Source organism: Zonotrichia albicollis, chromosome 4 (genome assembly GCF_047830755.1).
Source record: "Zonotrichia albicollis isolate bZonAlb1 chromosome 4, bZonAlb1.hap1, whole genome shotgun sequence".
NCBI lineage: Eukaryota > Metazoa > Chordata > Aves > Passeriformes > Passerellidae > Zonotrichia > Zonotrichia albicollis.
In genome coordinates, this window is record NC_133822.1 from 73,700,731 (window position 1) to 73,726,767 (window position 26,037).

General features: G+C 44.8%; 1 protein-coding gene across 26 annotated transcripts in view; it reads left to right on the forward strand.

The window, feature by feature from the left end:
- Positions 1-26,037, forward strand: part of SOX5 (SRY-box transcription factor 5) — a 591,653-nt gene that overhangs the window by 441,151 nt on the left and 124,465 nt on the right. For 23 of the 26 annotated variants that reach the window (XM_026796865.2, XM_074540122.1, XM_074540120.1 and 20 more), the window contains 3 exons: positions 3,346-3,432; positions 16,002-16,174; positions 18,753-18,821. In XM_026796865.2, the coding sequence (XP_026652666.1) occupies positions 3,346-3,432; positions 16,002-16,174; positions 18,753-18,821 (329 nt within the window). Of the gene's footprint in view, positions 1-1,072; positions 1,272-3,345; positions 3,433-16,001; positions 16,175-18,752; positions 18,822-26,037 lie in introns of those variants that run through there. The other 3 variants (XM_074540116.1, XM_074540117.1, XM_026796869.2) reach the window with 2 other exon arrangements.

Sequence of the window (26,037 nt, forward strand, 5' to 3'; positions counted from 1 at the left end):
TTTTTAAGTATTAAGAGAAGGATGATTATTTGCTGATTCTGTGTCAAAATTTGTTGGAGTGTCTTATGTAAAAATGGCAGTTCAGATCGAGAGAGGTTTGAGACTAAGTTAGGACATCAATTTAATATGATTGCTTGGGGGTTTTTAAAGGAAAAAAAATCTATATAATATTATTTTGAATAGTTAACATACAGTATTTCAACAGGGGAAGCACTGATTAGATCACCACAATCTATTTTATGCCATCAGGATTGCTGAGGGGGCTTATAATTGTGTTAAATTTTCATATTACTCATATCCACACATTAACGAACAGATGCATTGTTACTATTGGGATTTTGCCATTTGGCCTTTCACATCCCTAATCGCGGTTTCCTGCTGCGATCTTCACCGTTCTCGCAGAAACTCAGTCATTGATACACGGCCGTTCTCGGCGTTTATTGCAACCCCCTTGTTGTGTCGGCATCGCTCGCAGTGCCGGGCTGGGGCGGGAGCGCTGCAGAGCTCCGGGTGCCCCGGGGAGGGACACGGACACCGGCCGGGCACGGGAGCCGGGGCATCGGGCAGGCGGGGATGCCGGCAAACCGGGGCTCTGGCAAGGAGGGAGGCAAGGAAACAGGGCTTCGGGCAAGCAGGGATTCGGGCAAGGAGAGATGCCGGCACAGAGGGATTCAGGCAAACAGGAGTTCGGGCAGGCAGGGATGCAGGCAAACTGGGATTCAGGCAGGGAGAGATACTGGCAAACAGGGGTTCGGGGAAACTGGGATGCTGGCAGGCAGGGATGCCGGCAGACAGGGGTTCTCGCAAGGACGGATGCTGGCAAACTGGGATTAGGGCAGACAGGGATGCTGGCAGTCAGGGATTCAGACAAACGGGTACGGACAGGCATGGATTAGAGCAGTCAGGGATGTCGGCAAACGGGTTAGGGCAAGGACGGATGCCGGCAAACTGAGGTTCGGACAAGCTGCAGTGCTGGCAAACTATAGTTCAGGCAGACAGGGATGGCAGCGGGCAGCGCAGCGGGGCTCCGGCAGCCCCGGCTCCGGAGCGGCTCCTGCAGCTTTAAGGCTTTGAGCACGAGTTCGGAGCTGCCTTGCGCTTCTCCCCGAGCGGAGCGCGGTGGGTGCTGTCCGGCCGCGGGGAAAGCTCTGCCCGGGACTTGGCTGACAATGGACTCCAAAGTGAGGCGGGCTGCTCTCGGTGCCGTCAGGCTCCGGAGCCCATTGTCAGCTCTCAATGGAGCCCTGTTGCCGCATTCCTGCTTTGCAAAGGTTTGTTGGCTTTTACTGACTGACGGCGCTCTGCCGCAAACGCCGCGTTTGCTCCGGCCTGTTTACACGCCGCTCCGGAGTCTGCAGAAAAGCACGGAGCAATAATAATTAAATATATGTATATTACCGAAAGAAACGAGGAAATGGGGCAGTGTGTGTGTGAGCTATTCGCGCTGTGGGGAATGGTTTCCATCGAGGGGACGGACGGAGCTGGGCAGGGGCCGGAGCCCGGCGGCGCCCCCGGCTCGGCGGCCGCGTTCGGGGCGGGCTCCGGGGAGCAGAGACACGATCGGGGATTGGTTCTAACGGAGAGATGTCCCTGGGGCAGCCCGGGATCAGCCCGGGGAACCCCCGAACCCTGCGGGCACAGCAGGAGCAGCTCGGGGCGCTGCCAGGCGAACAGACCCGGAGCGCACCCAGCGCCTCCTGTGCGCTCATCCATCCATCCGGAGCTTGTCGCTGCTCTCCCGCCCGGCTGTCTGTCTGTCCGTCCCTCTGCCTGCGGGCGCACGGGCTGATGGATGAGGGATGCAGGAGAGCATCCCTGGCACGGGCATGCCCTGGGCATCGAGGGATGCAGGAGAGCATCCCTGGCACGGGCATGCTCTGGGCATCGGGGCTGGGGACAGACAGTCTGTCTGTCCGTCCGTCCGTCCCTCTCTCTGCCTGCCTGATGGATGGGAGATGCAGAAGGCATCCCTGGCACGGGCATGCCCTGGGCATCGAGGGATGCAGGAGAGCATCCCTGGCGCGGTGTTGCCCTGGGCACTCCCCGGCAGAGCCGCCCCGAGCTGCGGCGGGGGACGCGAGGTGCAATTAGCCAAAGGAGCTAATGAAGGTGGCTCGCCATGGTTTTTACTGCGGGGAAAGTTAACCAGTCGCTAATAATGGCGCGGTCTCTAGGCCAGACGGTGCCTTTGATAAGTTAACGTGCGCTCCCTTTATGCTCCTGGTAGGGGGTAAACAAATGCCTGAACAAATACAAATACACATAAACACCAGCGCGAGAATAGCGGTATATGTCTTAGATCCAGATAATAAGGGTGGGTATTGTTATTTAGATGGCACATACTGGGACACTTATCTTTTAGTACACTCCATTTTCTAACTGAATGCAGTGCTAATCGTGGGATTGAAAGCTATTGTAATTGTGTACCCATCTAAATGCTGACAAGAATATACAATTACATTGTTTGGAATTGAGTTTAATGTTCTCTGAATTTTATTAGCATTTATATTTACTTATGCATTAAAATTCTGCACAAAAAGAGGTCAGAACACAAGAGTTACAGACATAAATATCAGACCCATCCACACCCTCGCTGCATTTTTCCTGAAAATACCGAACAAATATATTTTATTTTATTTTTAAAGGAAGTGATAGAATCTAAAATGAGCAAATAATGGGTTTCCATTCTAAGCGATGCCTTTTCTCCCTCTGGATTTTGCAGTCTTTTAAAGCTTTTTTTTCCATACCCAACTTTTTATTATTATTTATAATGCGCGTGTTACCGGAAAATCTTTCCACAGTGTGCTTACCACCACACGATGTTTAAACACACATTATAAAGTGGATGTAATTGTAAAGACTCAGAGGGATATAATTACATGTAGCAGATTTAGGAGCTAATTCTTTGCTTCTCTCTCTCTTTCTCTCTCTCGCTCTCTTTACTCCGCATTTTATCAACATAATTATTTTTTGACTGCAGACTAACACCCAGAAACTGACAGGCATCCATTATAGGCAGCAACTTGTTCACCAAATTGAAAAACAATGAACTGCAGGTTTATATGTGCCCATTGTAATACAGAATTACCGGAGCTTTGTTCCACTAGAGGAAAAAGCTAATGGTTTTGAAACAGCAGGTGACAAAACACATTCCGTTTTTTTCTTTTTTGTTCCCTTTTTTTTTTTCTCTTCCCTCCCCTCTTATCAGTTTGTTGATGAAGTCATTACGAACTGGGGGCCCAGAATAGGGTTGGCCTTATTTTTAGCAGATAGACTTTTAATGAGTTCTATTGTGGAGACAGTCATGTTGATTTGCTTACGTTTCTTTTCCCCCCCTTCACTCAGAAACTCCCAGTATTGAAAAGCTACTATCAAAGGACTGGAAAGACAAGCTTCTTGCCATGGGATCAGGGAACTTTGGAGAAATAAAAGGTAACAACGCTGTTTCTCTGCTAAAGGAAATTGAGAATGAATGTACAGATACCGCTGGCTTTGTGGAACTTTGTCTGCTCCTCTTCCCCTCCCCTTCAAACACGGTAATTCGGGGTTTAAATTAAATGTGTGCACTCCCATCTGTGATCATATAAATCAATGGAATGCTCTATTGCCCTAAGTGAATGAATTTGCATTAAGCTTTTGTTGCCTATATCGTTCTCTGTTATAAACAAGCCCATCCTATTGCTGGATAGGGGGGAAAAAGTCAGTACCAGACATATGTGGTACCAGAGTATAGCAGAGCTCAGTTTCTGAAATTTGAGGGTGATCCGATTTCCTTGTTTATTTTTGGACAGATTTCGATGATGTAGAGTTTTTTAATTTTTTTTCTTTTTTTACATTTTTTGCATGTAGGGAAGAATAAAAAGAGCAAAGTTTGTGTAATGGTACCTCTAGGTACTGAAATTAGCCAGTGCAGATTTTAAAAGACAGCGTACAACATCTGTGCACTAGAGCATGTTCTTTTAAAGCCATGCTCCAGAAGGAAAATGACAAAATTTGACCACTCTCCAGCAGCAGTAGTTTCTGCTTTGCCAAGATATTTCCCCATTTTATATATCCGAGGTCGTTTTAGGGAACCTGTGGTTGTTTGTTTCCGTGTAATTTAATATTTTTATAATTCCTCTGCAGTGCTGCTGATGAGGAACTCACTCAAAACACACGTGTCAGAAATTGCAAGTTTTCAGAGCAGCCATTATCACTCTGCAAAGAAGCAGTGACTGATTCTTCTCCTGTTTATAGCAGTGTGCATCTGGAGTAGCAAAAGCCAGGCCAACGCTGTTTTGGAAATGTGAAAGTAGAACGAAATTAAAATTAGACCCTTCTCCTCCTGTGTTTATAAACAGGGCTTAGTTTCTGTCCATTACTTTGGGATGTTTGCTTGCTCATGTTGTCCCTGCTCTAGAGATGCGCACTCAGGCAGGCTCCCAGACCTCGTGCTGGCAGCTTTAAGGGCCCTGTGCATGAGAAGTGTGCAATATTCAGTAAAGCACACAGTACAAGGTGCTCTCACAGGTTTGTGGCTTGGTGCAGATGCAGAGAAAGTGTTATTTTGATTCTATGGGCCTCCCAGCCTGTCACTGATAAGCCAGCAGCATTAGCCTGTGCTGTTCCACTGTCTTACCCAAAAAGGAAAATATTCCCCTGGTTTACCCAGGCTTCTCTCTAGCAGGCTATAATTCAAGATATATGTTCATTACATATGTGGGATAACTTTATATCATTACATCTGTGGGATAACTTTTTAACAGAATGCAGTGCTGCAGCCCCAGCAGGCTGAGAGGTCGTTGTGATGATGATGATGATGATGATGGTGATTATTATGGCTCCGGAGGACCAAACCCTGGCTTATTCATTCCTCCTGCTCCATGTGTGTAAAGCAACAGGTCTCAAAGAGGAAGGGCAGCCCCTGGGCTTACCTGGCAGTTCTGGGTTTGAAAAGCACTTTGTTTCAAGATGAAATCACCCTTTGCCACGACCTGATGCATCTTTAGGATGTTTCAGGGGCAGAGTATGGGGAGACATCTTTGATACCCACTTTTGGGCATGTGTTTCAGCAGGTCTTGCACAGTGTGGGGAGCCTCTTTAATTCTTGACACACTGGAACCTTTAGAAGGACTCCCAGCGATTCTCCAGTGCCTGTGCACGCTGTGGAGCTGCTCTGAAGAGTGCTGTGCGCTGAGAAGGTGGTCTGTTCCCACTGCCTGTGATCTTTTTCTTTTGGAGGGCAAACTTTCTTCTCCCTTCCCCTTTTTCCCTTTCACAAGCTAAACTTGAAAGCAGCAGCAGCAGCCAGCTATATGCTACCACCAGAGAAATTCAGCAGTCCTTTCAGTCGTGCCTGGGGGAAAGGATGGGGAGCAGCAGCACAGCCTCAAAGAAGACTTTTCTTTGCTTTAATTTTTGGTTTTTAGCTTTATATTTTGAACACAAGTCGAGTTATTGTTCTGCAGCTCTGTTCAAAAGGCTCACATCTGAGGCTTTTTAGTGTGACTGTGGTTCTGTGGTTGGGGGCATGGTTATTAGGTGTTTGGATCAAGTTTGGCAGTAAGCTGTGAAAACAGGCACTGGTTTATTTTTCCTACTGACTGCCGTGACAGTTGCAATTATTGTCCATTGTTCCTAGGTGGCTGGAAAGGAGGGAGGACACAATGGAGCATTGCCCTCTGGGGGTAAATGAATTTGACTTCCAGATTCTTGGGGGGTCAGGCAGGCCGATTATTTAGTGCCCAGGAATGTGGTTTTCATGGCACCATCAGCCCTGAGCAGCCCACAAACAATGGCTCAGCTGTGCTGCAGCTATATTTAGTGGGGCAGCAGGAAAGGTGTGCAAGTTGAGCTGCTCTGTACCCACACACACGTGTACAAACACACGTATATTATGCTGCAAAATGGTTTTGTCGTTCTGTAGTTACGGAGTTTTCCAGTTGTGATTTTTTAATTAACTTCTTTCTCTGGGCTTGGCCCGGCAGCTGCGCTTTTTCCGCCCCTCATTTCTCTATTAGTGATATTTGGAAACCCCCATTTAAGCACTGTCTTGTGTTTAATGCACCCTGGAACGTGGACAGCGCTAGGAGCTGTGCTGCCCAGCTCTTACACCCTGAACAGTTTTTTCCATTTAACTGTTCAAAATTTCATTGTGTTTTTCATTAGGTCTGGGGGAGTTTTAGTACATCATGTGCAAAAAGGCTCAGCACCAGGCTACATATTGTTAATGCCCAAGTCTGTGTTATTGCCACTGAGTTTTATTATCTGGGAGAGATTAAAGAAAGGGAGATGAAGAGGAAGACTTTATTTTCTATTAGCGTGATTTCCTTTAAGCTGGAGAGCAGTGATATTTTATTAAAGACAGGGAAATTGGTGAGAGGCTGGAAGTGGCCAGGCTCCCATGTTCTTATTCAGTTGTTTCTCTTGGTTGCTTTGTCACCTTTGGCTGCTGTTTAAACCCCCCTTTCTCCATCTGCACACCCATAAAGCAGGAGAGCCATCTCTGAGTGTCTGCAGAGGCAGCTGCAGATTGAGGATCACACTTAGAAGGGTCTGTATCCATCCAGTTGCTAATTGAAAGGGAAATGGGTTGTTTTATTCCACAGCTGGACCCAAAGGTACTGCCAGGGAATGCTCTTAGAAAGGGACAAAGCCTAGAACTTTTTATGTCTGTAGAAACTGTAACTCAAATACCTGTGCTCGTTCAGAGACCGTCTGGGGCTAAATTACAATTTTAACACTAGAGGTTTCCTAAGAAATTCTGTTTTGATATCTATGGAATTTTTACTGCACTCAAAACAAGTTGCTGTATAGCAAAAGCTACAAAAGTGCTGTTTAGTTGAAGTATTTATAGTGAAGCTGTAAAACTGTATATTGACTCGGTTAAAGCCTGTTCAAACTTACTTATATCCATCCCATTCAAAAGCAGGGCTCTGGGTTATTCTTGGATAATGCATTTTATTGGATTCAGTGGAGCAGAGAGATCTTCAGGTCTCAAAGTGTAGAGAAAGGAAAATCATGCCCTTTTCTGCTGTCAGTGTAACTGCCTTGTTAGCTGTGCACTGCAGTGGGAGAGGAGCTGCTGTCCTCCAGTGTCACTAGGAAAAGGTATCAAAAATACATTTATTCCTTAATTATCACCGATCATTCCTATATAAAAAAATTAACTTATTAATTCTAAAATGAAGCTTCTCTTTCACTGGTGCTTGGCCTCAGGTGCATTGTGGGTTGTCCAGCCTTGCTCACACTGGGGTGAGTGAGGCAGCCTTACCCATGATGAGAACTCCTCTTAAAACTCCCTTGGTGTGCACAAAGCCTTGCTGCTAATCTTGTCCATCTCTCTACTGAAACTTGGCAAGACACAGCGAGGCATATTTTTTATGTTCCCCACTTAGCTAATTTTGAATAGGTGTGTGGAACAAAAGGTTGAACAGACTTCTGTTTCCAATCTCCCTGAGCTGCTTTTCTCTTGAAGGCATTGTCAACAGAGATTGTGCCTCAAGAAAGAGGGGGCCGGTCTGAACCTGATGTATTTTTGTTGTAGTTTGAGAGACCTTTTGTATTGTGCAGGCTAGTTTGTAAACAGTTCAGGTGAAGTTCTCTGCAGTCCCTGTGAAAGGGATTGCGTGAAAGTCAGGTCCTCATTGTGCCCATGGAAATGTGGGTGACTCTGGAGGCTGTGCTGGAGTGGGCACAGATTTATAAAAAGTGAGATCAGCCTGCCTGCCCTGCTCTGCAGCTCACCGCAATCTGGGTGCCTCTGGAGGCAGTTCCGGAGTAAACTCAGATTTATGGAGAGCGGGATTCGCCTCCCAGCCCTGCTCTGCAGCTCACCATCGCACAGAGGTCTGTTCTGTATGGGGAGCTGTGTTCCAGGTGCCAGGGAGTGCCAGTGCAGGTGGTTTGATGTGAGATGGAGCTGTGCTTGCTGCAGACCCTGCTCGTGCCCCTGTGCTCAGGGGATGGGGCACCAGAGTTGGCACTGAGGGGTTTAGGGCTGCCAATAATGGCTAAAGAGAAATAATCCATTCAGCGATACTATAGCTCGTCAGAGCCCCTGAATTAAAGACATATGTTATGTAGATTCAATGTATGGATTAAAAGGGATAATCTGGTAGGTGACACACAGAATCTTGAGATAAGTGAGCTGTGCAGATTCCTGTATGGATTGTGAGGGATAATTCCAGTTAAGTAATGCTGCACAAGTTGAAGGCAAGTAAGCTCTGGGTAGTGCTCAGGTTATGTGCAGTAATCCAGTGAGTGACACTTTGGATCACATAATCTGTAAACTAAAGACAAGAAATTCTGCATTTACATGTGGACAGGAAGAAGGAGGGGGAAAGGGAGAAAGATTATTCATGGGGAATACACTGGTTTTAAACCTTTGACTAATACAGCGCAGATCCCCAGGAGATGTGTCAATTTTGCATTTGCAAATTAATGGTTCAAAAGTGTTTGCAAACTTGTGTCAGCTCTGGATGTTCTGATTTTTTTTTTTTTTTGTGAGTAATATTGTATGTGGAGTGGCAAGAGCATGGAGCTGCTCCTATTTGATCTAGAATGGGAGGTTAGCTGAGGGTTGTGCATGGGGAAGGGAGGGCTGGAGGAATCTTTTTTAAAGCATCTAAAAATGTTATTTTATGGCAAAGCAGCTAATTCAGGTTATTCCAGATTTTTGTGCATGAAGGTATTTAATTTGGTCTCAAAAAGTCAGGTTCTAATTTTATTTTTAAGATGTGATTACTGATAGAGATAATGGAATGAAATTGAACTAATTGAGGTAGTAAATGCCAATGGCTTTGTTTGAAAATATGGGGGCCGAACCACTGTATTTAAAAATTGTTCAGAGAGTTGGTTGACAAAAGGGCCCTAAAGCTGTGCTTCATGGTTCTAAAATTACCTGATGGAGCTGAATGTCACTGTGCTACAACTGCAGGTTTGTCACAACAAAGCAAACACACACACACACACTTTTTACTCTTTTTCCTGCTGCTGCATGAAATTCCAGCAGCAATTGCTGTTTTCCTAGCCTAGCTCTAGCTTGTTGTCTAGACAGTGAAACAAAGAGTAACCTCTGAGAAACAGCTCAGCACAAACAGAGGTGTCTGTTCCTTTGTGACCTTGACCATGAGTTGCTAACCTGGTTGAGCACCGAGCCTTGTTTGTGCTCTGCTGTACCAGAACTTATTTGTGACAGCAAGTGAGGAGTGCTCAGTGACAGCCTCTTTCCAGCCTGGTGAGACACCAGAGGGCTGGTTTGGCACAGAACAGGCTGCTGAGCTTCCTTTTCCCCACAGAATACGAATTCTTGAGGCTGGTAATGGCAAAAGAGGGTAATTGCTCATAATTTGGTTTTACTCATTCTTCACCTTGCTCTGAAATCATGAAAGATTAAGAACGTCTGTCTGCTGAAATAAAAACTTTCCTTATATCTCGCTGTCCCACAATGGATTTTTACTTGTCAAACAGAAAAAAATCATTACATAAATCTGTAGGTACAGGCAAATCAGTGTGGATTGTGCACTTTTTCTTGCCTTGTTTCTGGAGCCTGTGGCTTGCCAAGTAAAAAGCAGTCAGAAAGTTTTCTCTCATTATGCTGACTTGCCCCAGCAATAAGATGAAATAATTGCGTTTAGCAAGGTGGGTAGTTGTAGGATGGCAGTCATTGTGTAGCAAAGGTGGCTTAAATCCTCAATGAAAAATGCCGGTTTTCAGATGATTTTGTCCTGACTGCTGCAGGATTTAGAGGCCTGAGAAGCTCTGGTCTAGTCCTTAGTGAAACACTCTGCAGTATTGATCAGGGGAGCATCGGCACAAGTTCCCAAGCACAGATCCTCCCATCCCAGCAGGTACAGAATTTAAAGTACAGTTTGGCCATAAACACTTCACATTGCTGTTCAGGAACAGAAGAAATAAGATGTTAAATTGTGAATTTACCTCAGCCAGTTAGATGTGTTTATCAGCCTGCTTTTCCTGGAGGAAACATCAGCTCCCCATTGCCTCACGTGTGACTTCAGCAGCACAAATGGGAATACTCCTCTTTGCATTTATGTTATAAATAGAATTTTAGGTTTTTATTTAGGGAGAGCATGACACAGATTAGTTTGCTTTAAAGTAGAGGAACACTCGGTAGCCTTGTCTGTTTTACTTTTCTTATTTCCTTACTAAGCAAAGTGTTGTTGGGTTTAGATTTCTAAAATGTCAAGGTTAAAAGTAGCATGAGGAGTGAGGAAAAAATAGTTGAGACTGGGATGGGAATGATATTGTGGAGGAAAGATGCTGTAAGAAAACCCTGTAGAAAAGACAGTTATTTAATGAACTGCTGGTAATTTTATTTATTCTTTGGCTTTGGTACAGTTAGGACTAGTAGGATTTTATTCTTTCTTGGTTAATAGATTGTTCAGTTTGAAAAACCTTCATTTTTGTATCAAAACTGTAGCCTTTGCTTGCTGAAAAAGCAGAGCATTGCAGGAAATGCTTGGAGGTGACTCAGCCTTTAGCTCATGCATGGGCTGCAGCTCAGGGCTGTTACATCAAAGTCACACACAGGCAGGGCTGCTGCTCCATGAGCTGGATGACATCAATAATTGCTCCATTCACAAGGGTCCCCTTGGCTGAAACCCTACCTAGTCTCCAACTGGGTCAAACACAGACTTAATTATCTATTTAACGTGTATTACTGTTAAAAGTCAGTGGGGAAATTCTTGGCCTTGCTGCAATAGTTCTGCTGGTGACTTCATCAGGGCCAGCAATAAAACCTCCTACACCACATAAAGTGCAGAATGACTTTCAGGGAGTCGCTAAAAACTTTGTGCTTCAGTTTGCTCTTGAAAAACATAATGCATGCCATCACCTTAATACCTGCAAACAGTCTTTAAGAAGATCAATTAGGTGGTGCTTTGAAATTAAAAAATGCTTTATACTGCATGCTCTAATTATTATTATAGATCTTACCATTATTCGAACACAGAGCACTTCAAAATATTCTTATTTCCATTTAATGAGTTTTTCCCCCATGGAAAACTTTGTAGATACAGGAGGCTTTTTTTTCCCTTTTGTAACCACAGCTAACGATACGAACATAATACAATATTATTATGTCTCCCAGCCTTTGTACTGGCACATTGTTTTCTTTGATTTCCCTTTGAAAGGCGGATCCTGGCAGTTCAAAAGCTGTTCAGGCATCCCTGTGACAGTGCAGACGGGCTTGGCAGGTGGATCTCGGTGCCTGGGTGGGTGAGGGTGCTCAGAGCATCCCCAGCAGTGTTTGGGGACAGGGGTGTCCCTGGGGCATGCACATCCCTGGGCTGGCTGGCAGCAAACACTCCCTCTGCCTCAGCATTCGCAGCAAAAGCTGGAAGTGCCTGTCACAGAAAATATTGGCTTTCCCAATTTCTCATTTACATTCTCATTCTGTCTAATAAATTATAACAAAGTATTTACTGTTTTGATCGCAGAAGCAGTTCCTCTGCCTTTTTTTTGCTCTGGTTCTGTTTTGGGTGGGGATGCCAAGGTTTCTCCTGTTCCTTTTCTCACTTTAAGTGTGTCATTTGGTCATATTGGTGTCTTCATTCTAATGTTTATTAAAATGTTACTGTCACTGCCAGTCTGAGACTGTGAATCAGAACTAAGAATGTGTAATAGTTTATTTCACATTTGAGTAAATTTCTTCTACTACTTAAACACTATTATGGGTGGTGTTGATCTGAGATGGAGTTTAGGTTTGCCTAGAATGCCGCTAATTTGAGTCTTCTTTTATTGCCATCTGCTGTGGGTGCTACACCCACAAATGTGGGGATTTTCCTGAGTTTCTGTTCATGGTGACAGGGCACATCTGGAGAGCATCTTTCCTTGGTTCTTTATGCAGCTGCCAGCCTGCAGTGTGTGCTGTGATGGTCCTTTGCCTGAGCTGTTTCCATCTGTGGAAAATCCGCGTTCTGCCATTGCAGTAGGAGCACAGAGAGCACCCACAGCAGCCTCCTGAAGGGCAGGTGGTGAAAGGCTTTGCTGGGCATGAAATGTGCAGTATCTGTTTGTCCTGGCTCTCAGGGCAATTCTTGAGGCACTGTTTGAGGCTCTCGCTCAGGATCTCTGTGGAGTGGTCCAGCTGCCAAGGTGTGCCCTGCAGTGATGGACACTTGGGGTTTCTGTCAGCTGATTGTGGCTGCTGGGGACAGGGGTCTGCACCCTCCCAAGTTCCAGCAGCGTCAGCAGCCCTTTGGGTAGTTCATTCATTCCTGAGTTGCATCATTTGAGCAGCTGTCTGTACTTCTAGTTGGGTTAGTTGCTTAAAATTCTGACGTGTTTTGCCCTGTGAGCTGCAGAACTCTTTAAGTGGAAATCTCCTGGCTGCCAAGACACTTCACACCATGATGCAGGTTTGGATCTCGTGCAGGTTAACACAGAGAAAATAGTGAGGGTAGGACCAAAGTCTCCCCTCCTTGTCTACCCCCAGCCTACAGCACCTAGAAAAGGGCACAGAACCAAGTGGAGCTCAACCACAACTCTCTTGTGGTTTTTGATACACCAGGAAAAATTCCTGGCACTGATTGTACTCATGTAGTGACTCCACTGTTGGCCTCACCTCACCAATAAATAAATAACTCTCTCCATGCTTTGGCCTTTGTGCATTATGAAAGGAATATATGATTGGCCATGGCAATGTGAAGTGGCACTTTTGTTGACCATTTTAAGAAAAGTAATTATAGGAAAGGTATGCTAGGTAATAAGGCTAACATAAAAGATACCAAACTTAAACTAAATGCAAACATTTAACATTATTATCAAGACTGTCTGATTCAAGCACTTCCTTTTTTATTTTTTTTTTTCATTTTCACACATTTACAAGCCAGCAGTTACCTGCAAGATTTGTCAAAACTGTGATTCATCATCAGTGGAGTTTCCATGATGTGTGAGTAAGACAAGGGGAAATTGCACAGAGCTCCCCATCTTTCATTAGAGCCACACAGCTGATCCTTTTTTTGCCTCTGGTTTTGTGCAGGTCACTTGAGAGTATGGCTATCCAAGTACTTACTTCGCAAGGAATTATTACCTCAGAGAACTGAAATTATCATTAAGTACTATTCCAGTTACTGGAAGGATGGCTTAGTCCTGGGAAAAAAAAGTACCTACTAAGCCATGTTTTCCAGGAAGCATCCTCCAAGAGAAGATTTTTTTTTTATAAAGCTGATGCTGATAAATTTTCCCTTTTGGTTTATTAGCAAACTGAAATAGCTCCAGAAATAGAATGCGAGAAGTCTGCCTTTTGTCAGACTACTTTCACTCGAGCTGTATAAACCCCAGGAATTATGCGTTGTACTTGGTAAGTAGGATATAAAACACCCCTTGTGGGCATTTCAGATTGTCTTTAAGAATGGAATAATAATAATAATGAAGAGAGTGAGTGAATGTGTGCCTGGCTGCAGTGTGGTGCTGGTGTCTCCACTGGCAGTCACTGCTTGCTCTGAGTTCAGAACCATGCTTTGGGTTGGAAGGTCAGCAGGTCTTTCTGCAGTGCCCAGGGACACTTTCACTGTTCAAAACCCTGAAAATTGAACATTTCCAAGGATGGGACATCCACCACTCTCTGGGCAATTTGTTTAAGTGTTTTACCACGTTCATTGTAAACAATCGCTTCCTTATTTCTAAGCTAAATTGACTTTCTTTTAGTTTAAACCATTGCCTCCTACAGCAGGCCCTGCTAACAGGTTTGTCCCCATCTTTTAAAAGTCCCTTTTAGGTACTGGAAGGTGTCTCTGGAGCTTTCTTTTTTCCAGGCTGAGCAGCCCAAACTCTCTGAGCCTTTCTGAGAATAGAATAGATCTAGAATAGCAAATAGAATAGATCTAGAATAGAGAATAGAATAGATACTCTCTGGAAATACAGAGTAGTGGTCCAGCTCTCTGGTGATGCCTGTGGCCTCCCCTGCACCTCTTCCAGCACATCCCCGTCCCTGCTGTGCTCAGCACCAAGAGCTGCAGGCTGCACTTTGCTCCTGGCACTCCCATGGAGCTGCTGAAGGGTTTTGCTGCCCTGTGCCAGCCAGGCAGGCTGGTGGCAGGTCCCTGTCCCTGCTCCCTCCCAGGCAGCCCAGCCCCAGCCTGCAGAGCATCACGGCTTTCCTGCCTCTCCTGGGAACTGTGAGCTCTCTGCCTGTCACTTCACACATGTGGAAACATTTTTCCACCTTTCAGATTAATTTAAAGATGGGGATTAATTTAACTTTACAAAGGGCTTTTTGATTCCCGTCTGAAAGCTGCTGTAGGAGCTGCAAATCCAGGGATGAAGCAGCAGTGCTGTGTGTTGGTGTGTTTGACAGTGATTTCTTTCTGCTTGCCCTCACTCAGGGGCTGAGACAATCCTGTGAGTCCCTTCTGTCTGTAGGAACTTCTTCCCCTCTCTCTCATGCCTGCATCCACCCTCAGTTAAAGTTAGGAATAAAATATCTTTCTCCTGGGGAACAACAAATAAAGGATGCAAGAGTGGCAATGGAAACCTCTGATTAATCCCATGGCCAGGTGGCAGATGCATGGCTTGTAGCAGCTCTCTGTCTCCAGTGCTGGAAGCAAAGCTCATAGTTAGAAGTGTTTTCTTCAGCCCTGGGAGTGTTTTAGCACTGGCTTCCATTCCCTCTCACAGCTTTTAGCAGAACAGGTTTAAAGGCCTATGCTTTCTGTTGCAGTGTGTTTCTCAAGTTTCCAGCTTGCACCACAGTTTTTCTGGAGGCTTTATCTGAGAATATTCTGCTGTAGCTCTTTGTTGTGTGGTGAGAATATTTTCACAGAAATTTCTAGAACCCTAATGAAAAACAATTCAGTTGCATTTCTTCTGTCATGGTTTTTTCTGGTGATTCTGTGTGGTTTTCCACTTGCATGTGGCTGCCTACGAATGGATTTAAGGGCTTGCACTTGGCTGATGTAGCAAATGGGATGTTGCTCAGGATCACATCATTGAACTTAGGTAAAAGTAACAAATAAAAAGAGAAAATTAAGGTAAGTATCAAGCACAGAGCCCTCCCAGTGGCACCTCAAGGGCTTTCAGAGCAAGAGCAGAGGATTCCCCATCACAGACATTTCAATGCAGTCCAGCAGCCTGTATGAAATATTGCAGGGAGCATTCCTGCACTGGCAGGGGGGTAGGCTAAATGAGCTATTACCAGCAGCTCCTTCCATGTCTGACTGATAGTTGGCTAGGAACGTGCTTGCTGGAGTCGCCAGTTTTTTTCTTTTTCCCTTTTTTTTTTCTTTTTTTTTCTTGTTTTCACTTGGAGAGCACTGGTGACTTTGGCAGAAGAATGGGCTCCCTTATAACCACTGTCCTTCTGGGTAGAAAAAACATTTCCTCAGCATGGTTGTGAAAGTGAGGTAGTGAGTTCCTCTGTGTGCTGAACTCCACTGTAAAAAACATCTAACAACAGTACAAATGAGAGTGGTGATGAGTTGTGTTTAACTCACATTTTGGATGTGTTTATAAAAGATTTTTTCCTTTAAAATTGCACCTTGGTGGCAGCTACAGCAATGGGGTAGCTGCCTATTGACAGTTGAAATACTACACAATGTAATCCTAATCAGGGATGTGGATGATATAACAGGTTATAGAGGGATGTTAATGCTTACCCTACATCAATGCTTTGACACCACTGCATCTTTTGCCTAAGTTTGTGCCATAAATGTTGTTGTCTTACAAACCTGGAAGGGTTGGGTTTTGATCCCCCGTGTTTAAAACTTGAAACTTCCTCAAAACAGACAGTATTATTTCCCTGTGTTAATCTGACAGAAAGGCAGTGCAAAACAGATGAAAGGGCAAAGGAGCATTGAAGGGGACCCCAGATGAAAGCCTGTGTACAGATTTATCTTCCATGTAGAGGAGCAGGTCTTTGTGAGCAGCACATTGCAATCTGCTGCTGCTCTTTGCCTCTCCTGGAACTCTGCTTGAAGTAGAGCTGCAAAATGAAGAGAAAATGAAGCGCTGCATGGCTCTAAACGCTCTCTCTCTCTTTCTCCCCGCCGTGCGACACGCAGGGACTCCAGAGAGCCTGGCTGAGAAGGAGAGGCAGCTCATGGGCATGATCAACCAGCTGACCAGCCTGAGGGAGCAGCTGCTGGCAGCCCACGACGAGCAGAAGAAGCTGGCGGCGTCTCAGATTGAGAAGCAGCGGCAGCAGATGGAGCTGGCCAAGCAGCAGCAGGAGCAGGTGAGTGGGCACTGCCCTGCCTGCAGCTCCAGCCACCCCTGCAAGGCTGCCCAGCAGCTTGGCTTCAGCCTCCAGGCCCTAAAAGTGCGCCCAGAAGCTTTTCCGTTTGTTCTCCAGGGTGGAAGGGTTTGAAGAGAAACATAGCAGGAGAATGCTGTGTACAGTTTAATCCTAACCATGGGTGTAGATGATATTACAGGTTATAGAGGGGTGTTAATGCTTGCAAATTTAATTTGCAATAGATCCATCTTGGAGCTGTTCAGAGCCTGCTGCCAGCAATGCCAAGGTGTGACAGTGTTCACAGGGGTTTTGCGACGAGGGTCTGACTCCCTATTCCAGAAGGCTTGATGTATTATTTTAAGATATATATTACATTAGAACTATACTATAAGAATAGAAGAAAAGGTTCTCCTTAGAAGGCTAGCTAAGCTAAGAATAGAATAGCAAAGAATGATAACAAAGGTTTGTGGCTCGGCTCTCTGTCCGAGCCAGCTGACTGTGGTTGGCCATTAATTAGAAACAACCACATGAGACCAATCCCAGATGCACCTGTTGCATCCCACAGCAGCAGATAACCATTGCTCATTTTGTTCCTGAGGCCTCCCAGCTTCTCAGGAGGAAAAAAATCCTAAGGAAAGATTTTTCATGAAAAGATCTCTGTGACACCAAGGCTGTGGGTTCAGTCTCTTCATTCAGGAGTTGGGCTGGATGCTCCCTGTGAGTCCCTTGCAACTCAGAATATTCTCCAATTCTGTGTTATCCTTCAATACTGTTAGAGTTTTTAAACTCTCTATAAATAAACAGGTGCATCTAGCCCTCCTGAATAATCCCCCAAAGATGCTTTAATTCAGAAGTACTGAACAGGTATAAAAAGAACAAAATGCAGCACTTGGATTGTAACGTGAGACATGAAGAAGTTGGGTTTTGCCAACTGTGGAAAAAAGCAGAGAATAATACAAAGTCAGTGAACAAGTGTGGCTTTTTTTCTTCTGCACTTGAGAGGCTTGATTTTCAGTTTCTGCAAATATGCCCCTCACTGGCAATGCAAACATGGTTTTCACATGTGATCACTTCCCATGGGCACACATGGACACACAAAATTTGAGGCAAAAACTTAACTTTTCTCACAGATTTCACTGGGCAGATTTTAACAGAAATTAATGCCTGCTTTTATACTTGAACACAAGCAGAGAATATTTAGATATCTAGTTTAAAATTTTATCACACAATTGCAGCTCTGTGAGTTTTAAACTCACAGAATTCTTTGAAATCTGTCATAGTTGTCATATTCAGTGTTGGTATTGTACTTAAGCAATTCTTAAGATTTCTAAGGCACTGCTGCTACCTTCAGCCATTTAAGCCTTGGTTTTCCCTGGTTTTATTTATTTAAAATTATTAATTTAATTATTTTAAAACCTTGTCTTATTTTGGCCTGAACTCCCACATGGGAGAACAGAAGTGAGTTACCTTGAGCTGCAGAATTTGTATCCTGCTATTGTTAGGACAGCAAAGGTAGAGGAAGGAGTGAAGGTGGAATTGGCAAGATTCTTTCACCAGGAGACATTCTGTATGAACTATTCACCCTGCCTCCTAAAGTCACCAGTGCCACAGGGATTTGAAAGTGAAAAAGAAAATGAAACAACAGAAAAAGGCAATGAGAAATTAGGATAACTAGGATTTCTTTTAATTGAAGATATTGTATATACTTCTGTATTATGCAGAAATGAAAACATCCAAAGTCTGAAAAAAAATGTAGTGATAAAAATTATTTTTCTTTCTTAAAGAAAGGCTCCATTCTTGCTTTTTAAGTTCAAGAATGGTTTATCTCCCTCCAGCCTTTAGAGCTCATAACTCCATTCTGTTAATGTCTGCTGTTTCCCTTCATGGGTGTAAAAAGTGTCCACAGCAGCATTTGCAGTCACTTAGGGAGAGGGAGGGTGGAATTCCTTCTGGAAAACTGCACTTGGCTTTGAGAGGAGCCTCAGAAGGATCCATGCACCTCCTTGAGCCAGGCTTGTGTTGAGCCTTGTGGCCTTGCCTGCCCCCTCAGCTCCTTGCAGCTGATACACACACTGGAGAGCCAGGGATTTTTCCAAGCTCGGTTCCAGTCCTTTTGTGCCTGTTTCTGCATTAATAAAAGTACACTAAGAACCTTCCTCCATGGTGTCACATTGCCATTAAAAAATAAAAAATAAAAATTGAGCAGGTGGTGCCAAACAGAAGAGTATTTCTGGCCATCCTACTTTTTTGCTTTTTCCTACCCTTTTCCACCATTTTTTGGTTTCCCTGCTGGTGTTGTTCTCTCTGCTGGGAAATTTTGGCAGTGCCATTTCAGTAAGATTTTTGCGTAGGTCCTTGTCTTGTGTGCAGCACAGCATTTTCCATGAGAGTCCCTTTCTCACCGGTGTTAGCAGTGAATTGAACACGTGCCCCTTGCTTCAGCAGCAGTCTCTGCCCTCGGAGGTTCCTTAGCTCAGAGGAGAGGTTTGAAGAGCTAAACAGGGTCAGAGTTTCCTGTGGATGGACTCTGGAAATGGTGATCCATATCTCATGTTTCTTCTGTGCAATTTCTTCACAGATTGCAAGACAGCAGCAGCAGCTTCTGCAGCAGCAGCACAAAATTAACCTTCTTCAGCAGCAGATCCAGGTCAGAGACACATCTCCTCCCACACCCCTGTTGATCTTCCTTTCCCTTCCCCGCTCCTTCCCTCAGCCATTGTTTCTTTAAGAATCTCTGCAGTTGGCTGGCATCTTGTTTATGGAAACACAAGAGGATTTTACCTGTCATTTAGCAAAAAAAAGGTCAATTTCTGGAAAGCCTTATATGATTAGCATGGTTCTTGTGGGGTCAGGAAGAAGCTGTTAGAGGAGCTGGTCATGCAAGCAGAATATAATACAAAATAATTCAGGCATTTGCAGGACCAAGTCCTCTTTCCCTCAGGAGTGACAAAAGCATTGCCAGAAGGAGTTTATTGGGAACCAGTGTCCTACAGTTTTGAGGCTTTGCTGAGGGGATTGATAATCTTCAATGGCTGCTAATCAAGTGCACCTTCTTCCCTGTGCTTGAGGTTTTGGGAGACTGGAAATTTTTATTTATGGAGAAATATTGTGTGAGTGAGAAGCTGGCCAAAGGGTTGGTTAGATTCAGGAGAGCAGCTGTGTAAGTTCCAGGTCCCTGCAGATTTGTTCCCAGGAGTAGAAGTTGTTGTTAAACCAGCATACCCAGTAAACTTCATTTAGCCTCTTTCTGCCATACTGTATTCAGAAGTTTCTTTTCATGCCATTGACTGTATTTCATTACTTATCTGCCGTGTGCATGCCCCTGTTTTGGGAACGATGTGAATCAGTTTGCTGGGGAATAACAGGAGTGGTTAATAAACATAATCCATGGAATAACAAAGGAGAGGTTTGACTTTACAGATACCTGGGACCAGGTGGAATCTCTGGTTGTTTAATCCTGCAGTTTTGTACAGAGCACTGCAGGCTGCTGTAGACTCTATTCTGTTTGTTCAGTAGCAGCAGGATTCTCCTTCCAAAGCTTTTCATCAGCATTTCAGAGGGAGTTGCCTAAAATTATCAATCACAATTGTAACCCATTTAAGAAAACCTAAAAACCCAATTCCAGCCACATCAGAGGAGTTTTATGGCTTCATACTGGAAGAAAACTTGGCTCTGTCATTCCAGAGGACATTCTGTCCATATCTGGACTTGGCATTTATGAAAAACTCCTCAGAAGGTCCATCCCTCTGTTATAAGGCAACTTCTATACAAGATGTGCTTTGCTGAAAATGATTTTGAGATTGGTAAGGCTTGATTTGGCCTGGACCTCTGTACTCTCTTCTGCTTCCTAATTTGTGTGTGGGAGGGATTTTTCTTTATTGCTGCATTTTTAATAAGGCTTTAAAAGAAAAACAATAGCAAAACCTGTACAATAGTGAGGAAAATATTTGTATTTTTAGCATTTAGCTATGGCAGTGAGAGAGGAAGTTGTTTTATAAGCAGTGAATAAAAATAAATTGAAGTAATGTAATTTGACCCCAACCCTTTTAAGTTTTAATGCCCTGTAGATAAGAATGAAGTATGTTGTTTTTAGGGTAGTGAAGAAAACCCTGGTTATTGATAATGAGATATAGAGCCTTTCATCTCTTGATCCCTGGTCCAAGTTTGACCTAAGTCAGTAGTAAATGAAAGTCAGCCAAGTCCCGTCTGATGGAAGCTGCAATCCTCAGGAATGATTTGGGGCTCTGTCTCAGGGGATTGCAGATGAAATATTGACCCTGCTGGGGTCAGGGTTTCACCTCCAGGGTCCCCTTCACACAGACCCCATCGGGTTTGTGGCACCCTGCTCTTGGATGGTCAGCAGTGGAGCAGGCAGGGGACAGTGCTGCTCCCTCATTGCCACAAAGCTGGTCTGTGTGCAGGGAAATTTGGGTGATGCTGCACAGGCAGGCTGGGCAGTTCCATGCATGATCCTGAAGTCTCATGATCCCTGGCTGGAGCCCATAACTCTGAAAGGAAAAACATCTAAAAATAAAAATAATCCTTATTGACAGAGAACACAAAGCAAAACATTTCTCCTCTAAGTTAATGACTGTCAGATAAAAAACAGTTCTTAAAGAAATCACCCTTTGGATATAAATTAAGGCAATGAAGTCCCCCTAAGATGCCCATGTATAAAATGGTCAGAGAGTTTACAGTCAGCCTATGGGTTATGGGAGGTGGAAGAAAGCTCTGACAGGAATGTAGCTGTGAGTTCAGCTTTCCTGACCTTGCCCTAATTAATCTAACAGGCTTCTGTCACACTGGCCTGAAGTTTTGAAATAGCATGAGATTTATTGACAGGGAAATATTCCTACAAAGAGTGGATAACGGTTTGACTTAGGTGCAGTTGAGTGATTGTGCTGTAGCTATGAACTCAACTTATTTATGACAAAGGAATCGTTTTACTTCAGCCAATTTTTTTCTGAGCTTGTAAGAGTCGCCATAATTCCATATAAATTATTACACAGAAGAAAGCCACTGAAATATTGTATTGAAAGCATAATACCCTAAGGTTAGAAAAAAGCATAACCTGGCTGACCCCATGATTTATGAGTGCTTTCTCTCAGTGTGCTAACTTGGAAACAGTTCCCTTTCTCCTTAGCCCATCACAGTTCATAACCAGGGAGAGACTGAGAGTCCCTTTTCTCCTCAGAGGGCTGCAGATGCTCAGTGGAGCTGCAGCTCAGTTAAACCAGCTCTTCTGGGGTGCTGCAGAAAGATGTTTTAGTTCCTTGGGCTCAGAAAAATGTGCCTGGCATGTGAGTCTGTAAGTGGCACGTCTTTTCCAAGCCCATCTCTGCTGAGTTCATTGGAAGGTGGTGTCACTGAAACAGAAAACAAGGACTTTGTATAGAGAGTTAAGTAAGCTGGAGGAAAGTTGCGGATTAGATTAAATTTGAGAATTGGTATGACCTCAAAATGCTAAAATGGGATCTAGATGGGATTTTGTGTTTTGGCAAACATTTATAATATTTTTTCTACTTTTCAGGATGTTCTAGCGTTAATTTGTGGAGAGGTTTGAGTTTCTCTGAATAATTAACTAACCATCCCCTGTTTTTGTGCCACTTTGGGATGCAGCCCCCATGCACACTCTCTGCTCTGCCCAGTCTGTGTGTGAGGTTTTCCCTGTGAGGTTTTTGCCTCTGAGTGTTGGTGCTGTTCTCCCTGCACCCCTGGCCCTGCTGTTCTGCCATGGATGGAGCTGGAACCTGGGTTTGCACAGTGCATCAGCATCCCCAAAGGTTTCAGGCTGTGTTTGAGGCAGAAATTGTGGGGCAGGCTGACACCTGCTATCTCAGGGCTCTAGCTGCTCAGAGTTAAGTTGGAAAGTCTCTTTTCCCAGCCTAGTGATCAGAGAAAGAGTCAGAGCTCTTCATTTCTCGGTCTCAAGGTTGTTTATTGTTTCTTATCTATAAAACTTTCTCCTGCCCTGCCGAGGTCCGCTCAGCAGGACAGGCAGAGGCACTCTGCCTACCTCAGGGTGGTGTTATCTTTTTGTACTAAAAACTACCTGTGCAATATTTACAATTACTGCCCAATACCTATCCCCTATGTTAGACAGTGAGCTTCTACTCTAAACCAATCTAAAAACGCCAACATCACAGCAGAACATGGAGGACAAGAAGAAGAAGGAGAAAGGCTGGACACACCCAGATTCCTCCATCTTGCCCCCTGAACCCCCATTCTAAAAACCCCCAAAAAATCTATTTTTCACCCTGTGAGAAATTAACTGTCTTTCTACTTAAATTTTCGTGGCTTGTAATTCTTCATATGAGGTTGGTAATTGTTTTTGCCAAGGCACAGGGGTCCTGGGCAGGGGCTCGATCCCTCCAGGGCAGCCAGAGGAATTTCCTGGGTTCAGATACTGGTATAACTCAGCAAGTTCTTGGCTTCAGCTCACTTTTGTCCTCCAGGGAGCTCTCCTGGGTACCCACTCCTCTTCTGTGGGACCCCAGTCTCTCCCTGGTGCCCTTCCCCTGGAGCCGGGGCATTCTGGGGCTCTGCAGCTCCCATCTCAGCTGGGCACAGAGGGGCAGAGGCTTGGCATGTGTCCATGGGGCTCAGCTGGGCTCCAAATGCACCCCAAAGGTGTCACCCCTCCTTCCAGGGTGTCCTTGAGCCTCAGGGCTCCTTGATCCCAGAGACAAAGCCTGGCCCAGGATGCTGATGGAAGGCTTTGCTTTGGAGCTCACTGACAAGTGTCACTTTAATTGAACCGCATTTAAAATGAAATATGGTTGTTAAAATTCATAAAGCGATTCATATTCAGTAGGGCACTGTTGATAAAATAGGTCAACCTTGCAGCCTAAATTGTGATAAAACTGATACTGCTAATCTCACAATTTTGTGGAAAACCTGACAATGTTTTATGTTTTTCCCTCAAGCCCCAGCTCTTGGAGTCATGTGATGACAAAAATGCCAGCTTTCATTTCTCCCAAATGTAAACTTCCAACTCTCAGATTTCCAGGCAAAATCTGAAACCATGAGCACTACAAGTTCCAAAATTAGAAGGCAAACAAAACAGAGGCCAAATGCTGTTTTCTAATCTGTTCTGATTTTTAGTCAAAATTTTTTTTGGAGAGCCCAGCTCAAGATCTTGGAACACTTCAGGTTGCCAATAATGTAAAACTGAGATCTCAAAGCAGCAGGCAGCAGAAATGCTGCTTTACAATGTTTCTAACGTTCAGGCCACAGTTTTGTTTGACTTTTTTGCTTTGATACTGTCAGTAATTGGTTACTAATTTGTGTTCTTTTCCGAGTGACATACTCAGCCCAAGAACCAAGTGCTTTTTGAAATTGAGGGCAGTTCCTGGCAGACAGCAATCTGTGTTTTAGGAGGAGAGGGTTTTCATTTTCCCTCAGAGCTAGAGCAGATGTTTTAATGGGACCCTTTTTTGTGAGAAGGTTTGGACCCCTGAGAGTGAGGGGATCCCAGCCAAATTCTGATGCAAAGCTGGAACCAAAGCTGGCCTGTTCCACCTGGTATCTGTTAAATGCCTGAAATGTGGGAATTCATCTCTCCAACACTAAAGTTGTGTTTCAGAGGGAATAATTTTATTCAGGGCTGAAGGTGCACACAGGGGATTCTGCAAGGGGTTCCTCATTACAATCTCTCTGTGCACAGAACAGTTTTTGGCCCATTATGATAAACCCCACCTCACGTTCCTAATTCCCATTCCTTTTGTCTGTCACTGCATTCTTGGGTCTTCTTCTCAGCTCCCTGCTCTCTTTCCTGAAAGCAGCTTTTGCAGGCCTTGTCCCTGTGCTGGAAGTCTCACAGGCACAGCAGAATGGAATTAACCCTTTCAGTGTCAGCCCTGCCAGGGGGATGTGGCTTTGCCAGCTGCTGGGTGGATGAAGAGATGCCGAGTTCTCAAACCAAAATATTCCCAAATTCTCACTGCCTTCTGAGGTTTGAAAAGTTCCAATTTGGAATGTAATAAAAGTCTTGAACTTAGAGTTTCCTGTAGGATGGCTAGGCCATTTCTCAGCCAGATGTGTTTTTCAAAACGGAGCTGTGTTTTTGGGGAGGAAAGAGGGATTTGGTTTCTGAGTTACACAGAAGTTCAGCAAAATATTTCTTAAGCTTAACATGCGAAGTTTTGAAATGACACAGTTGTTATTGTCAGAACTTTCCAAACAGCAAGAGGTTCTGGGCTGATTCCAGTCTTCCAAAACAGTGGTAGAGACCTGCTTGCAGAGTGCTTCAGTACCACCATTTCCCCACCTTTATGGCAATCATTTTTGTTGTTTAGATAGATTTGCTGTTTGCTCTGCATTCTCAGGTGAGAATTACCCAGCGCTTGCTGCATGATATCTAGGCCCGTTTGTGTTCTTTTAGGTTTTTTGTAGAAGGTACCAGTTTCTCTCTCTTGTTGAGAGAAGACACAGATTAATTGACTGCACCAAAAGGAACGTGAAGATTTTTTTTTTTCCCTGCCCCAACAAGTCTGCAGTCTTAAATTATATTTCCAACATGGCTAAGCCTTTCATTTTCTGAGAGCTAAATACTTGGAGAACTTTGGGTTTTTAATAAGAAGGGCAGAGACCCTTACCCCTAATCTTTGCCCTGTCAGTGTCTCCTCAGGCAGCCCCAAGGCCTTGGGGCATTTCTCCTGGTTCCCAGCCACAGTTCTCCAGGGGTTTAAAGGGCTGGATGTTGTAGGTGATGAGTCCTTCACTGGAGACACAAAAATGAGCAGCTGCTGCACAAGGGCCTGGTTACAGATCCAGTAGTGCCTCGTGCTCCTGGATTGCCGTTTTCCCTGGGAATTCTGCTGTTCTGAGAAGTCAGTGGCAGCAGAGCAGGGCTTTGTGCTGCTACAATCACTTTGCAAGGCAGAGCAGAATTAGGTTTTCCACAACCAGAGTCCTCTTTGCATGTCAGAGAGAGGTGAGGACAGAAGGTTTCCTTGGTAAGACAATAAAACTGCTCAAGTGGTGCCTGATCCAGCCCCCGCTGAACATGGAGAAAAGGCTCTTGTTCATGTTAGCAGGAGTTTATTGGGACCTTTCTTTGGTAGGAAACTGTGAGAAAGTCTCTTCCTCCTCGCTCTCCAGAGTATTTTTAGAGCAGCTCTGTGCAGTGCAGCGGTTTGTTTTTGCGTTTGTTATTATTTATTTTTTGCAGTGTGGATGTGGCGGGCTGTGAGCGCACAGGCAGGCCGAGCGTGCTGGTGGATGTGGGGACGCTGTGTGCACATCCATCATGTGTCAGGAGCAGCTGTTCTCCTGCAGCTCACAGGCAGGACAGGCTGCAGTCACACTGCAGCCTTTCCATGGCTCTGGGCCGCCAGCACAGAGCCACAGCAATTGCTCCTCACTCGCAGGGCCCTGCAGCTCATCTCCTGTCAGTTACCAGAGGGACTCACTGTGCCTTGGGCAGCAGGAATCCCCTGGGAGAGAACTTATCCAAAACTACGCACAGGCATGCACAGAACCAAAAACAAACAAACCCAAAGAGAACAACCCCAAAAACCCCCAAACAAACAAACAAACCCTTGGGGCTGGGGGGGGGGGGGAAAGAGAAAAATTAGTCAGAATGAGCTGATTGTTTTCTGTCCTCTCAGCTTCAGCTAATAACATTTGTGCTAGAGTGCACTTGGAGTAACCTGTGGGCCTTCATTTCCTTCCCTTAGCAGGAAAGTTATGGAAAAGGTTGTTGGGGTCCTTATGTGCACTTCTTTCAGTGCAGAGGATCAGTTTGCACCCAGTTTTAGCTCCACAGGTAACCCTTAGCAAGTTCCTGCAGGTAGTTTGATCTCAGGCCTTTTCTGTGCACTTTTACCATCCACATTTATGTACTGGTGTTGTTGTGCCAG